At 33.4% G+C, this 14,827-nt stretch overlaps 1 protein-coding gene across 1 annotated transcript in view; it reads left to right on the forward strand.

Moving 5' to 3' along the window:
* The first annotated feature begins 5,367 nt into the window (after nucleotides 1-5,367).
* The window catches only part of LOC140436600 (retinol-binding protein pinta-like), a 29,137-nt gene continuing 19,677 nt past the window's right edge, over nucleotides 5,368-14,827 (forward strand). Inside the window, exons 1-4 of the mRNA XM_072525550.1 lie at nucleotides 5,368-5,531; nucleotides 8,789-8,935; nucleotides 10,225-10,384; nucleotides 13,699-13,945. Coding sequence (XP_072381651.1) covers nucleotides 5,528-5,531; nucleotides 8,789-8,935; nucleotides 10,225-10,384; nucleotides 13,699-13,945 — 558 coding nt within the window. The 5' untranslated portion in view covers nucleotides 5,368-5,527. The remainder of the gene's footprint in view (nucleotides 5,532-8,788; nucleotides 8,936-10,224; nucleotides 10,385-13,698; nucleotides 13,946-14,827) is intronic.

A 14,827-nucleotide genomic window follows, 5' to 3' on the forward strand; every position in this document is an offset into this window, starting at 1 on the left:
TGACTAAACCTTGGCTACAGCATCGTGTAAATTGGCCAACTTTGAACCGCTCGGTAAAGTTACTTATTGAAAATATTTTAAATCTGGAGCCGCAGCAAGAACGAATATGCCCTACTGTGTCAAAACGTGCCATGTGTCAATTTTGTCCGTCTAAAAAACGTCGAATGACAACTAATCATTGCGAACACTGCCGACGTCCATTTTGTGGTGAACATCGCGCCCTTTGTTGTCAGCAGTGTAGTTCTAAAATTTAGAATTTATATTTTTTTGTGATTTTCAGGTTTTAGAAACATCTCTTTGTTCAAAATAATTTGTAAAATTACGTTAAATAAAATACTTTTTCAGTGACCACATTTTTTTTCTCAGCGTAGTAAATTTTACGATGGTTAGTATAAATGAAGGTAAAAATAAGGTTAGTATTCTAGGGTTAAATTCATACAACAAAAGGAACCACCGCTTAATGGAAATACACCAAACGTCGATGTACCCAGCCGAAATATTTATTCAGCTACACTTAGACGGTGTAAGAGAAACCCTCCCCGTTTCCAGATGGTCCCGAGTAACGTTTGTAAACATTAGAAACGTCCTTTGAAGCCACAATTTTAGTTAGTGGAGTTAGAATAACACATTGTTATATCTTTATATTATTATGTGGAGCAGAAGCGCAAACTCTTAAGTTTTAGTGGTGAGGAATTAAAGTGAGGCTTTATTTAAAATCGTTGCAACTTTTGAGATGTGGGAAAGAAAACATAAGGTTCTTCCACAGTTGAACCAAACAATATATTTAGTTACCCCTTTGTGATAGGATTTTTTTTGTTTATATCAAGTGGTGAATAATTTGTTTTTAGAACATATTAGGGCAAAAAAATAGATAAAGTAAAGGTTTTTTTTTATATTTGCTTTTTTGTAATTATTAGAAAAAAAAAGTGGTACCATGTGGAGCCACTAAGCTACAATGAAAAAATTATTTGGCGTGAAAAGAGGCACGCTGGAATATCTCGGTCATTAACTACATTATTATGTTACTGCCAATAAAGCTATGATAAAGAAGATGGTAGCCAACATTATTTCCAATGATCCATAACGGTCACAGATCGATCATGCAACCAGAAAAAGAAAAGGTTATGACTATGGTAGCAATCATTTTTTTATTATCAATTAATGTATGTTTAGTTACATAATCTTTCTATCGAAATTGTTTATAGAGAAAATGCTAGTTGTTATAATACGCCCTAGCGTCAAATATCTTAATATATAAATATATAAATATATATATATATATATATATATATATATATATATATATATATATATATATATATATATATATATATATTAATGTGATATCTAGAATTTTAATTTTAAAACTTTACAAAAAATATATATAAAACATTATTAAAATTTTTGATTTATGATTTATATCACACCTTTCAATTTTGTTATCTCAGGTTTTACTCGTGCTTCAATATCTCTACTTTACAGCTGATGGGTTAGGTCCAAAGAATAATGGAGTAAAACAACATAATATGATATGAAAATAATGTAATAAAATAAACTGATTAAAATACCTCCAAAAATTATTAGCATACAATGTTTATCAAACAAAATTCGTTCTACGTGCGTGAACCTTCAATAATGCATGGATAATATAATACAATTACAATCTAAAATCCAGCTTATTATTCTACATAAACAAATCAAATAATATTCAGTGCCCTTCCTAATGCAATTTTGATATATCGATTGTACCAAGAAAAGTTTGTATGAATTATCCAATTCTCTCCACAGCTCCGTGTCCCCTCTTAGAACAAATTTGTTTTCCTTCGACTATCGACAACTTATTCACACGTTACTAATATGATATAATATTATTTGATAGCTATGATATTTGATAGAAGAAAGCGAAAACTATATTGGTGAATTCGGCTATGGTGTTAGAAATGAGAGAGGAGAAACCCTGGTTAACTTCCTACATAGCAACAAATATTTCGTAATGAACACATTTTATAAGAAAAAACCGCAAAGAAAGTGGACGTGGTTATCACCAGACGGAAAAACAAGGAACGAAATCGATTACATCATGTGTAACAAGAAAGGTATCGTAGAAGATGTAACAGTAATAAATAATGTCTCTCTGGGTAGTGATCACAGAATGGTTAGAGCTAAACTAAGGATTAAGTATAGCAAACGTAGAATTAACTTTAATAACACGATACAAATAGACACAGAAAAGCTAAAAGTCGATAAAGAAAAATATGCTAACAAATTAAAAACCGCCCAAGCACTGAATCTAGAACAACTCAGCGTTAATAAAATTAACTCAGTTATAACAAAAGAACTATTGAATGCTAGCTCAGAAGTAGCAACCCGCCATAACAACAAAAAATCCAAAATAAGTGCAGAATCGAAGAATATGCTGAAACAACGAAAAGAGCTCCTGTCACTAAACAAAAGAAATACCACAGAATACAAAGAACTTAATCGAGCCATACGAAAACAGATAAAAGACGATATTAAAAAACATCAACAAGAACATGTAGAAAGAGTGATAGAGAAAAATCAAAGTCTGAAATATACCAAACCGAAATTAGGAAAGAAAAATATTATAACTATGAAAAATCAACAAGGTCAACTAGAAACAAGCAAAGCTCAGATATCAAACATAGTTGAAAACTTCTATACTGAGTTATACCGCTCAAGAAACGATCCCCCCGACTCTTCAAAGCAAAATCTGAAAAGACAAATAACAAACGTAAATTCTGAAGTAATGCCCGAAATAAGCGAAGTAGAAATAGAAAATGCAATTAAAGAATTGAAAAGAAATAAAGCACCGGGTAGTGATGGAATTCTGGCAGAAATGTTGAAAGAAGGAGGAGAAGAAGTCATCAGGTACCTAAAAATACTTTTTAATAAATGCCTATTTGAAGGAAACATACCAAGGGAATGGAATACTGCTAACACAATATTAATACACAAAAAAGGGGACAATACAGATCTGAAAAATTATCGTCCAATATCACTACTATCACAACTTTATAAAACATTCACAAAAATAATTACAAATAGATTGACAACAAAGTTCGATGTATATCAACCAGTAGAGCAAGCCGGATTTAGAAAAGGATTTAGTACATGTGACCATCTTCACACACTAAAGGTCCTAATAGAAAAAGTTAACGAATACAATTTACCAATCTGTTTAGCATTTATAGACTACGAGAAAGCTTTTGACAGCATAGAATTATGGGCTATTGAGGAAGCACTGGCCAACAGCAGAATAGATTCTAGATATAGGATATTAATACATAATATATACCAATACGCTGAAATGGTAGTCACGATGGATAACGGAATGAAAACGAGGCCAATAAAAATCAACCGAGGAGTAAGACAGGGAGACACCATATCTCCAAAACTATTTACTGCCGCACTTGAAGATATCTTTAAATCACTAAATTGGGAAACGAAGGGACTGTCGATAAACGGAAAGTATTTAAACCATCTAAGATATGCAGATGACGTAGTACTAATAGCCGACAACTGGAAAGAACTGAAGACGATGATCGATGAGCTTCATACGGAATCCATAAAAAAAGGACTGAAAATGAATCTGAGTAAAACTAAGCTAATGTCGAATAAAGATGATCAACCGACGATAACCATCCAAGGAACAAAAGTGGAACATGTAGAAGAATACATATATCTGGGTCAGAATATCAAGGCTAACAAAGAAAACCAAACTACCGAAATAAGCAGACGAGTAAGAATGGGATGGGCCGCATTTGGAAAACTCTCATACATACTGAAAGACAAAAAGATACCCCAAAACCTTCGAACCAAAGTGTTCGATTCTTGTATCCTTCCCGTTCTCACTTACGGAGCTCAAACCTGGACATTCACAAAAAAGAACATGGACAAGATTCGAAAAACTCAGCGAGCCATGGAACGACAGATGCTTGGTATCTCACTAATAGATCGGCAAACGAACGAAGCAATCCGGAACAAAACAAAAATAAAGGACGCCGCGAAACAAGCAGCTAAATTAAAATGGAAATGGGCTGGACACAACGAACGTCTCGAAGATGGTAGATGGAACAAAGAAGTCGGAAACTGGCGACCGTACGATGCGAAGAGACCAAGAGGAAGACCTCAAATGCGCTGGAGCGACGATATCAAAAGAGTCGCAGGACCAATGTGGAAACGCCTAGCACACAACAGGGATGAATGGCGAGAAATGGGAGAGGCCTTTATTCGACAATTCGGATAGAAAAAAGGGCTAAAAAAAAAAAAAATTATTTGACCCAAAATTCTCAAATTGAATATATTATGAATGTTTCTCCCGTTGAAACGCTTCCTCTGCCTTGAGTCCAATTCCTCGTTCTATGCAAAATGAACTATCAGTTCTCAGCGGCCTCCTATGTAATGGGCAATATTAAACACGATATTGCAATTTAGTGTCTTCAATGCTCTCCTTCGAATGCACGTACCATTCCAATGATGCCAGCCTATTTTCCTCTCGCCAAACTTAATCTCTCGTTCCGAAATAAACAGCGATACGTAGAATACAAGTAGGAAAAGTTTACTTACAAATTTGTACCAGATCAGCTACCGTCGGACACACTTACTTCACTAACTCACAACTTATTCTTTATCACTTACTACCCCTGGATACCACCTCGAAAACCAACCATTCACTTTAAGAAACTGGAACTAACTAACTTCTCATCTCATCTATCCATCCATCCAACCTCTCATTATACACACCCATATCACCACTTTCCAAATTCTCGGCCAATCAGAAATTTGCATACCACTCCCACATAAAATGAGAAATACCTGCTAACTTTCCTAATTCATATTATTTCTACAAGGACACTTAATTTCTACTGAGTATTTACATATTCCGAAAAATCATTTACTTATTAACTCTTTTTATTGTCCTGTTCATGGCGCAAACCCGGATTACGGAACACTTTATGGCTTATGGGGAAAAACCATCGTTAACTTCTATTCATTGTACCCGCACTATTCACTTGTTATATTTATACAAAAGATTATTTATGACTAAGATTACCTTTGGTTAATTCCAGGCAGCTCGGAGTATTTTTATTTTCTATAATCTCTGAAATATTGATTTCATCGTACATTTAATATTTTTACTCTTCAATTTTGAATACCACAACAATATATATACATATAAATATATAAATATATATATATATATATATATATATATATATATATATATATATATATTATGTACATATAAACCCTGTATATATTTTATGTCTTACATTAAAACTATATCGCATTTAGACTACATACTGCAAGGCCGCGACTAGTGGTTTATGCCGATTATGGTATACTCGTACTGTGTCAAGTTCTTTTACTATTATTTGATGGCAACTTTATGGTTTTCGCAATTGCTGAGATTATTTTTTCAGTTAGATTATGTGTAATGGTATTGTTAGGTAGTAGATATTAAGTAAAGTTTACATATCTCTGTGAAGAAGCAAAATAATTTAAAATGGGTAAGTATATAAGTATTTTTTAACATGTGATAAAAACATATTAATGCAATTTTTGATGTTTTCTGGCTTTTTGTGTTCTTTACCATTTAAGTTAATTTACCTATATTTATTATTTAGTTGTTGGTTTATATTTTTTATTTCTTTAAAAAGGGTCTCTTATTCATCATTTCGTGGTTATTAAATGTAGCTAAATATATAAGGATTTGATACTTTCCACTAATAATTATAAAAACTAGTGAGTTAATGCGTCATACTTATAAATAATATATATACAATTTGCGTCAAACATCTGTCATTTTTTTATTACGACTAAATTAGGAATTCTTTAAAAAATGTTTATAACGAAGCTGATGTATATCAAAGACTTCTATAATTTAAAATTAAATTCAATTATACAGGGTCAGCTGGAAATATGGAATGAACCAAAATATATTTTTAAATAGAACACACTATATATTCAAGTATTTTTGAATATATTTTTTAAAAACATAAAGACTTTGAATAAGGTTTTATAGGTCTCAAGTTAATAATTTTCGAAATATTCACACTTTTATTGAGAAAAATGGCAAAATTTAAAGAGCTGTGTATTAGTTTTCAAAAGTAACAAAAATAAAAATTTCATATCAAAGTTTTTCAAGTATAGTTTTTTAAATTTAATATCTTTGATATACCTATAGACATACAATGTGAGCACTATTTTCAAATACAAAATTTTCTCATTTTTAATGGAACATTCACTTTTCTTTTGATATAAGGTTGTGATGAACCAGTTTTTATATAAAATGTTTAAAATGTGCTCTATTTACTTCGCGACAGTAATGCATCTTATTGCTAAACTCTTGTCGTACTCAATCAAATGTGTTGCTGGAAATTGCCCCAAATTCTTCAAAAATACTTTTTTTTTAAATGTCAATACTGTCGGGTGCTGTAGCGTAAACCTTATTTTTCAAGTACCCCACAGAAAAAAAATCTAACAGTGTGAGGTCCGGTGACTGAGTTGGTCATTCTATCGAACCTTGTCGTCCAATCCATCTACCGCGATATTCCTACACACCTTAATAGTATTCAGGAGCACAATCTTTTTAAATCGTTATATCCAAGTTGCCGAATTCATCTGGATTATCTTCCACAATTTCAAGAATTAACGGCTTAACTTCGTTTTGTAGCATCTTTTGATATACTTCACCTATTAAGCTAGCATTGAGAAAAACAGGACCAACTATATGGTTTACCAAAATACCTGCCCAAACTTTTATTTACTTCTTTTGGAAATGGAGTATCGAGAATTGTTTTTTACGAAAGACGTGAGGATTTGTGTAATTCCAATATCTCTATTGTGTGTGTTAACATTTACATTGGGAACAAAAGTACTGTCGTCACTAAAACAAGTTGTTTTTATGTAATCTGGCTGTTGGCCAATTTGATTGGACAAATTTGTACAGAATTCTAGTCTTGAATGAACAGGGTTCATTATCTGAAACTTGGTGCATAAGATTTAATTTTTATGAATAAAATTTGTTTTTAGCCAACACTTGGTGTACTGTCCTTTGACTGACTGCACAGTTGATGCACCTAAGGCTGTAGAAGAAGTAGGATTTACTACTATTTCTGCACTTATGTCAATTTTTTTGTCTTGTTAATCGACCAGATCGTTTGGCATCTTAAACAATACCTGTTTCTTTAAACTTCCGAAAAAGCTTCCTCAAATAAGTCCTTGATATAGGGCGGTCGTCATACCCTTCACTAAAAAAAGTACCGCTGCATGGAAATTGTTACTACATTCATTTAAATATTAAGACAGCTGCTACTTTAAACAATAATTAAACTAAATATTTAAGGTAGAGGTAATGGATTTTGACAAGAACTATGAGTCACTCCGATGCAGTACACAAGTTTACCTGTTATTTACAAGGTCATAGCTCTTGTCAAAATCCATTATCTATATAAACAATTTTGCAAAAACTTGGCAAAAGTTTAAAAACAACTGGAAAAGTAAAAAACGTCAATTTCTTTGACAAATAACTAGAGTCGCACCTTAGAATCTTTATTCATTAAATTAAATGCGAAACTATAATTTTATTCATCAAAATCAGATTTAACCAGATCAGAATTAAACCCAAACAAAATAGTACGATTGAATAGGTATGTTCAATACCTTTCAACTAAGATACCACTTGCCATGAGGTCCCATTTAAAATAATCGGTTACAGTGGTTCTGTAACGTCATCTATTACTATTACGTTCCTTGTTATGACTAGTTGAGAAGCCCACCGCCGTTAATTTCCTACCTCCAAATTTCACTGTATTTCACAATAGCACTGTTGGTATATGTGTGAGAGTCATGTCTGAAAAATATGCACAATAAAAAGCTATTGGTATAGCTGCCCCTATGCCATGTTCTTAGTAGATCCTCAGGTATTATACCTTATTTATACCCGTTCAATTGTCTAGTATATCCAAACGATGATTCCCATCAGCTATTGGGGCTCGCCCTGTCAGCGATGCAAACTTTCTGCTCAGTTGTAATGCTACTCAGTCTAGAACTTCCTTTGTACAATGTCAAGTCAGGACGAAATAGCTTTTTTTTGGTGCAAAAAAGAACATTTACGAATTCTGTCACCTCCTCCAATACTTTGTTGTATACTTCTATTAACATAAACATTTCGTGATTAAATTATTATTAATGTAAAATAAATAACAGAAAAACCCGTTAAGATTTGATTTCATGTGTCTCTGTATAGCAGCAATAAAATGGCTTCAATATGGACGCTACAGCGACATCTGAGAATAAATAACTAAAGTAGAAATGCAAAGATTTCTACTGACGAGACCAACATTTAGATTTTTGCTTTAATATGTGCCTTCTATACATTGCAAGGCAAAACAGACGATGCTAAAGGTGTAATACAGAAATACAGAATCTCATAATTTCTGAATAAAATATATTGAATTTTCTTGAATGGAAATAAATATTTAAATTTTCATTTGAATAAATTAGAGCCATTAAATAAAGTATATCACATAACGAATAAGAGCATATAACTATATTAAATTTACTGTGAGATTAAGTAGGTATAATGAAATATTTTTCTCAATGTAAAAGATATTTTCCAGGCTTGTCTATGGAAGTTTTCACTTTTGTTTGCACTCACTGAGTACAACACTTTTTTAATGCACATTTTATTACTGATTTTTTTATATATATTGTTTTAAAGTGAAATATACTTTTATTATGTTTTGTCTTTAATCATTTTTAGGTGACACGAGTATTCTCATAAAAGATCGAGAACTAAGATTAAAAGCAGCTTTACTCAGCTACCAAAAAACAGAAAGAAATTTAGAAGAATACATTACTGTAATTACGAATTGGTTTAAAACTCAAAAACATCTACCAGAAATTCCAGGTATAGTTCTATAATAATTATAATTTTTCCGTAGATATTTTTATTACTTCCTTTTTAATGGCTTTAGATTGCTTTATCCATTCAGGCACGATAAATTAATGCTATATTTGACTGCCTAATACAATTAAATATTTTTATTGAGAATAACCGACGATTTTACTTTAAAATAAGTTTATTTTGACGTTTCAATCTCCACTTCGGGAATAGTTCTCAAAGTACAAAACATTAATAAAGTAAACAAGTTTTAAAAACGTTCTGAAACTGTTTTCTTGTGGCATATCTAAGTTATATATTGTAGCATAATTTTTTCTTTTAAATATCAAATATCAAATATATAAAATTTATTTGGTACGCCCCTGGCTGTTATTGTTTACTTAAAAATGTATTTGTCGAATCATCTGAAAAACATCGTCGTTATCGAATTTGACTTCCCTTTAATTGCGTTTAAATCAGCTCCCACTAAAATTTGAAGACCCGGCGCTTTAATGTTCAATTTCGAATACAAAGCATCGCAGAAAAGAGATCCGATTGGCTGCAAAAAAATCTGGTTCTAGGAAATACGAGCTTAATGAAAGGAGTCAAAAAGATCAATTTAGGGTGTGAACGGACGGAGAAACATCGTTTTCGTGGAGTTTTGAAAACCGGAAAATTATCCCTCAATCCATGAGTTTTGGTGAGAAGATGATTTGAGGTCAACATGCCATGTGGCGATCTTTGTAAAGTGAGTTAATCACCATTTTGTTGTAAGCTGTATCCTGTAACAAGGGATTTGATAACAGCGATAAGGGCTAAGTAATTAGATAAGTGGAAAATAACCAGTCGAGATGTGGTATTTGATTTGATTTCTCCCAGGATTTATCCATCATTCATTTTGTGTCTCTCAAAGGTCAGATTTAGATTGTTTTGAAGTTCTCTAATTGCCTTGATTTAAATACAAAAATCACTGTCCCTAGTCGAAGTCTAGGCCTAGGCCCCTAAATCAAGTCGATTTAGGTTGTCGTCTAGTCCGCCATTCAGATGTTGTCAATTTAGAGCAGAAGGATTTAAAGACTTACTATTTATTAAAAATGTAATCCTGTTCATTTTTCAAGTTCAAATTTCAAGTTCGAGTTCAAATTTAAGCTTTGTAAAGACAGTTAAAGCTTGAAGGTACTTACTAAATCATTTTTATTTTATTAATGTTAGAACCTAGATTTACTTAATGTTCCTAAACTATGAACATTTTTATATTATAAATTAGTATTAAGTAACTAATTTTTCAACTTTTCTTAATCAAAATGTTTTTGCAGAAAAGAATATTATCATCAACTTTTTATTGATGAACAAATTTGTCATACAGAGTACAAAAGAAAAATTGGAAATGTATTACTCAATTAGAACAATTATACCAGAATTTTTTCAAGGTAAACACCCATGTTCAGATCGTATGCAAAAATCTACTGACAAAATGTAAGTATGTATGTATATGTATAACTCAAACGTTAAAATAGATAAACGAAATTGTAATAAAGGCGTAGATGTTGGAATTGAAAATACAATAAAATTTAAATAAATATAAGGGATATGTAATGTTATTTGGAATTTAATATTCCAACAATATGGTAACAAGGACTAAAATGTTACGTTCACTGTGATTACTAACACAAGGGCATACCAGGAAGAAATAGATAGAAACCTTCAGAAAGACGTGCAAAATAAAACCGATATTGAACAACTTAACGAAAGCTTGGTGGACGCTTTAAGGAAGGCACAGAAGAATTGTCAAGTTAAGCAAACAAGGAAAAATGAAAAACTTACAGAAGGCACAAGGAACCTAATGCAAAAAGAGGGGAAATGAAAGATAAGCACACAGTGAAAGTCGCAGAGCTGAGGAATTTAAATAAAACCATTTCAAAAGCTGTTAGGAGAGACATAAGGGATTACAACACTAAAGAAACAACTAATACCATAGAACAAAATGAAAGCCTTAAAGTTCTAAAACGAAAGTTAAAGACAGGAACCAGGAACATTTATAAGCTAAAAAATAGACAAGGACATGCTGTATATAAACAACAAGAAATTATGAAAATTATCGAAGAGTACCATAGAATGTTTTAATCGTCGAGATGCTCACATTCTAGAGATGGAAATCCCATTCATAAAAAATCAAGGATTAGAGGAACTTCCGGACATAGCCGAAGAGGAAATCAAGTCAGCGTTGAAAGGTATGAAGAACAGCAAATCACCTGGAGAAGATGGCAGTGTAAATGAAATGCTAAAATTAGGAGGCGAATGCGTCATAAAAGCTTTAAAAACCCTTTATATTGGCTGTCTCTTTAAAGAAGTTACACCAGAAAAATGGAATGGTGCCATTCTTGGAATTTGCAGACCTATCAGCTTGTTATCTTATTTATATAAGCTCTTTATGAGAATAATTACTAACAGACTGGAACCTAAGCTGGATTTTCACCAACCATTAGAGCAGGTCGGATTTAGGAGTGGCTTTGGAACGAATGACCAATAATTGGGAGAATATTGGAGTAAACCTAAATAGAGAATTTTTGAACAACTTGAGATTTGCAGACGATATAGTCCTTATTGCAGACCGGGTAGATCATGCCTGCCAGCTTCTTTAAGACCTTCAGAGCTCGTGTACATAAGTTGGACATAAAATTAATTTCTCCAAAACACAATATATGACCAACCTAGTACTGGCGAAAAACATCTCAACTAACGGCACGCAAATTGAAAAGGTGTATAGCTATAAATATCTGGGCCAGGAGATTAAGTTAGGAAGAGATCAGCAAAGAACGGAGCTAAACAGGAGAATAGGACTGGCATGGGCGGCTTACGGAAAACTGAGAGAAGTCTTTAGATCAGATATTCACATGTGCTTGAAAAGGAAGGGATTTGATCAATGTGTACTCCTAGTTCTAACGTTTGGAGCAGAAACATTGACCCTTACCAAAAAAGTAATCAATAAAATACAAGTGGCACAGAGAGCGATGGAGAGTTCAATGCTGAGTATATCCCTCAGAGATAGAGTATCAAATACAATAATTAGGAGAAAAATTGGTGTTATTGACGCAGTTCAAAGGATTACAACAGCAAAATGGAACTGGGCGGGGCATGTTGCCAGATTAAAAGATGGAAGATCGACGAAGAAAATTCTGGAATGGAGACCTAGACACGATGCTTATCGTAATCGAGGACGTCCTCCAACAAGGTGGTCAGATGACATCAAGCGCATTCAGCACAACTGGATTCAGGGTGCTCAAGATAAAATGCATTGGAATTATTTACGGGAGGCCTTTGTCCAGCAGTGGATTCAAAATGGCTGATGATGACATTTTGAACATTTTTTGTCATACGCTGCATAAGTATTTGTCACATACAGATTTTTTTTTAGTTTAGTAAAAGTAAACGATTGTTCGTCTCGAAGTCGCGTTTTTGAGGGGTAAAATTTTCGTTGGAACACACTGTATGTTGTTTATAAGTAAAGAATGACGTTTAGTCTTTAATTTATAACATATTTTTATCAACAGATTTATCAAAAGCAATTGTTAGATACCTGTATCAAACAGTGTCTCAAAAAGGGTTTTTATTTGCTAATGTCTCTGGTCTACAAAGAAATATTAGCTTAATCTCTAAATAGAATAATATTATACCTACATCTAGCACCTCAGAAAACTGAGGTGTTAGTTCTCAAAGGGAGCCGGGATAAATTCCCTCTTCGCTTTATAGTGGAAGGTGTGGAAGTTGCACCGGTTAAATTGGTTAAGTATCTCGAATCCAGGTTATCGGAAGGACTAAGGTTCGGAGTACACATCCAAAAGACGGTGGAGAAGGAGAAACGACATCTGGATGCGTTAATACGGCTGATGCCAAACATTGGAGTCCCAAGTAGCGTCAAAAGAAGGGTGCTAACTGGAGTTTTCCAGTGAATGGTAACCTACGCTGCCCCTGTGTGGTGTAGCGCTCGCTCTGAACACTGAGAAATATGCTAAGCTGATAAATACTTCGCAAAGGCGAATGCTCCTCAGTGTATCTAGCGCATACAGGACGGTTTCAAATAAGGCTTTGTATGTCATTGGAGTGGTGATACCGATCGTTTTGTTGTGCAAAAAACGAGCGAGGATGTATGCGAGGAAGATGGATGGAAATATGGATGGGAACGAGGGAGAGAACGATAGTGGAGTGGTAGAGTTGCCTTCCCGCTATCATAGACAAATGATAGCGGGAAGGCAAGGTGGACGAAGAAGCTTATTCCTGATTTGAAGCTGTAGTGAGAATGTAAGTTCAGGAAATAAGACTACTTTCTGACGCAGTTTCTGACCGGACATGGCAGTTTTGACACCTTTACAAATAGAATAGACTTCGGCAGATAGTACTGTTTGTGGAGTACCGGATGCTCCTGCCCACATTTTTAACTGCTAGAGGTGGGCAAAGGAAAGGGGAAACTTCAAGGGGCAAATGGGTTTCTGGTTGGATGAAATGACAAACATAATGTTGAGAGGAGAGAAGATGCCAAGGTGTCTTACTCCATGACGGTAGCTGTCTAAAAAATTTCCTTCACTGTTGCCTGTCAGAATTCAATGGATACCTTCTTAGACTCTAACTGGAATCTGGCAATACAGCAATTAAAAAAAATAGAACAATATGTAACAATACGATAGAATCGTTTATAATTTCTTATTAAAGAAAACTGAATTCGAGTGAGAAATTCTTAAATATATTGCTGTCAATAGTATTTTCTTATTTATTTAATTTTGTTGTTTTTATAGATATTTTATTCCTTTACCAAAAGTAACTGAAAGAGGGTATAGAGTGGTCATAATAAAATGCCTGGAGAGTCCGGAAAATTTTAATGTATGTGATTTTTTTGCGCATACCTACAATGTATCAGAAATTAGATTGAACGAGGACGTTGCTGTCGGTGATATTTTAGTGTATGACTTTGATAATCTTAAAGTGGGGCATTTTCTCAAACTAACTCCGGTCATAATAAAGAAGTCTACAATAGTTTTAGAGGTGAGTTACGATAATTGTTAAATTTATTATGACTAGGGAAAATAAGTTTAGCTATACAAAGCGCGGCTGAATTATATCTTCTTTGTTTTGTGCCAATTTAAAATTATACGATGTTTGCGAAGTATAACAGTCTTCAGTAACTCTTTACTCTAGACAGGGGCAAAGTACGGCTCGCGGGCCAATTGCGGCCTTTTAAGCTATTTAATGGGGCCCATGACATGGTATTGAGTAATCCCAAAACTTAAGCAACAAAGGGCTGTATTTTAAATATTTATAGTTTAGTTAATTTCTTACGTCTGTCCCTGCAACAATCTTTCGGGACCAAAAATCCATTTAGGAGGTTATCATACTGATATGTTGGTCAGGTAGTGAAAGAGTGAAATGTACGACAGGTGCACTGGGTACTGAGCCTCTTCGATCTATGCTTTCCCTCACCAGTATAGTCCCCTTACCCGGCACTTCCTAGTGACAGGCGGTGTTTACTGTTGAGTATAATGCGTGTGTTACTTGGCTTAGTTTGGAACGTATCGTTTTTATTCTGTTTATTCATTATAAAATATTATATTATATTATTAAAATTTTGTTTATTTCGATCAATCAAACAGTCACTTAGGCATGCCATCTCGGCGACTGTGTGCGTGGATAATTTTCTTGATGTTGTTATTTAGTTTGTTAATAGCATTCATTTACGAGCTCTTAATCATGGAAAATTTTAGGAGTTTCTTGATTTATTACCGTCTGAATATTCTTATGTACTTTACTACATTAAAGTAAAAAAAGATAAGTACAGACTGGGTTTTTATTCGCATTTTGGATCTTAAAGACGAAATAATCTTCTTCATGGAAGAAAAAGAAATGGATAAGTATGAGCATTTGAAAGAT

This window comes from Diabrotica undecimpunctata, chromosome 3, assembly GCF_040954645.1.
Source record: "Diabrotica undecimpunctata isolate CICGRU chromosome 3, icDiaUnde3, whole genome shotgun sequence".
Taxonomy (NCBI): Eukaryota; Metazoa; Arthropoda; class Insecta; order Coleoptera; family Chrysomelidae; genus Diabrotica; species Diabrotica undecimpunctata.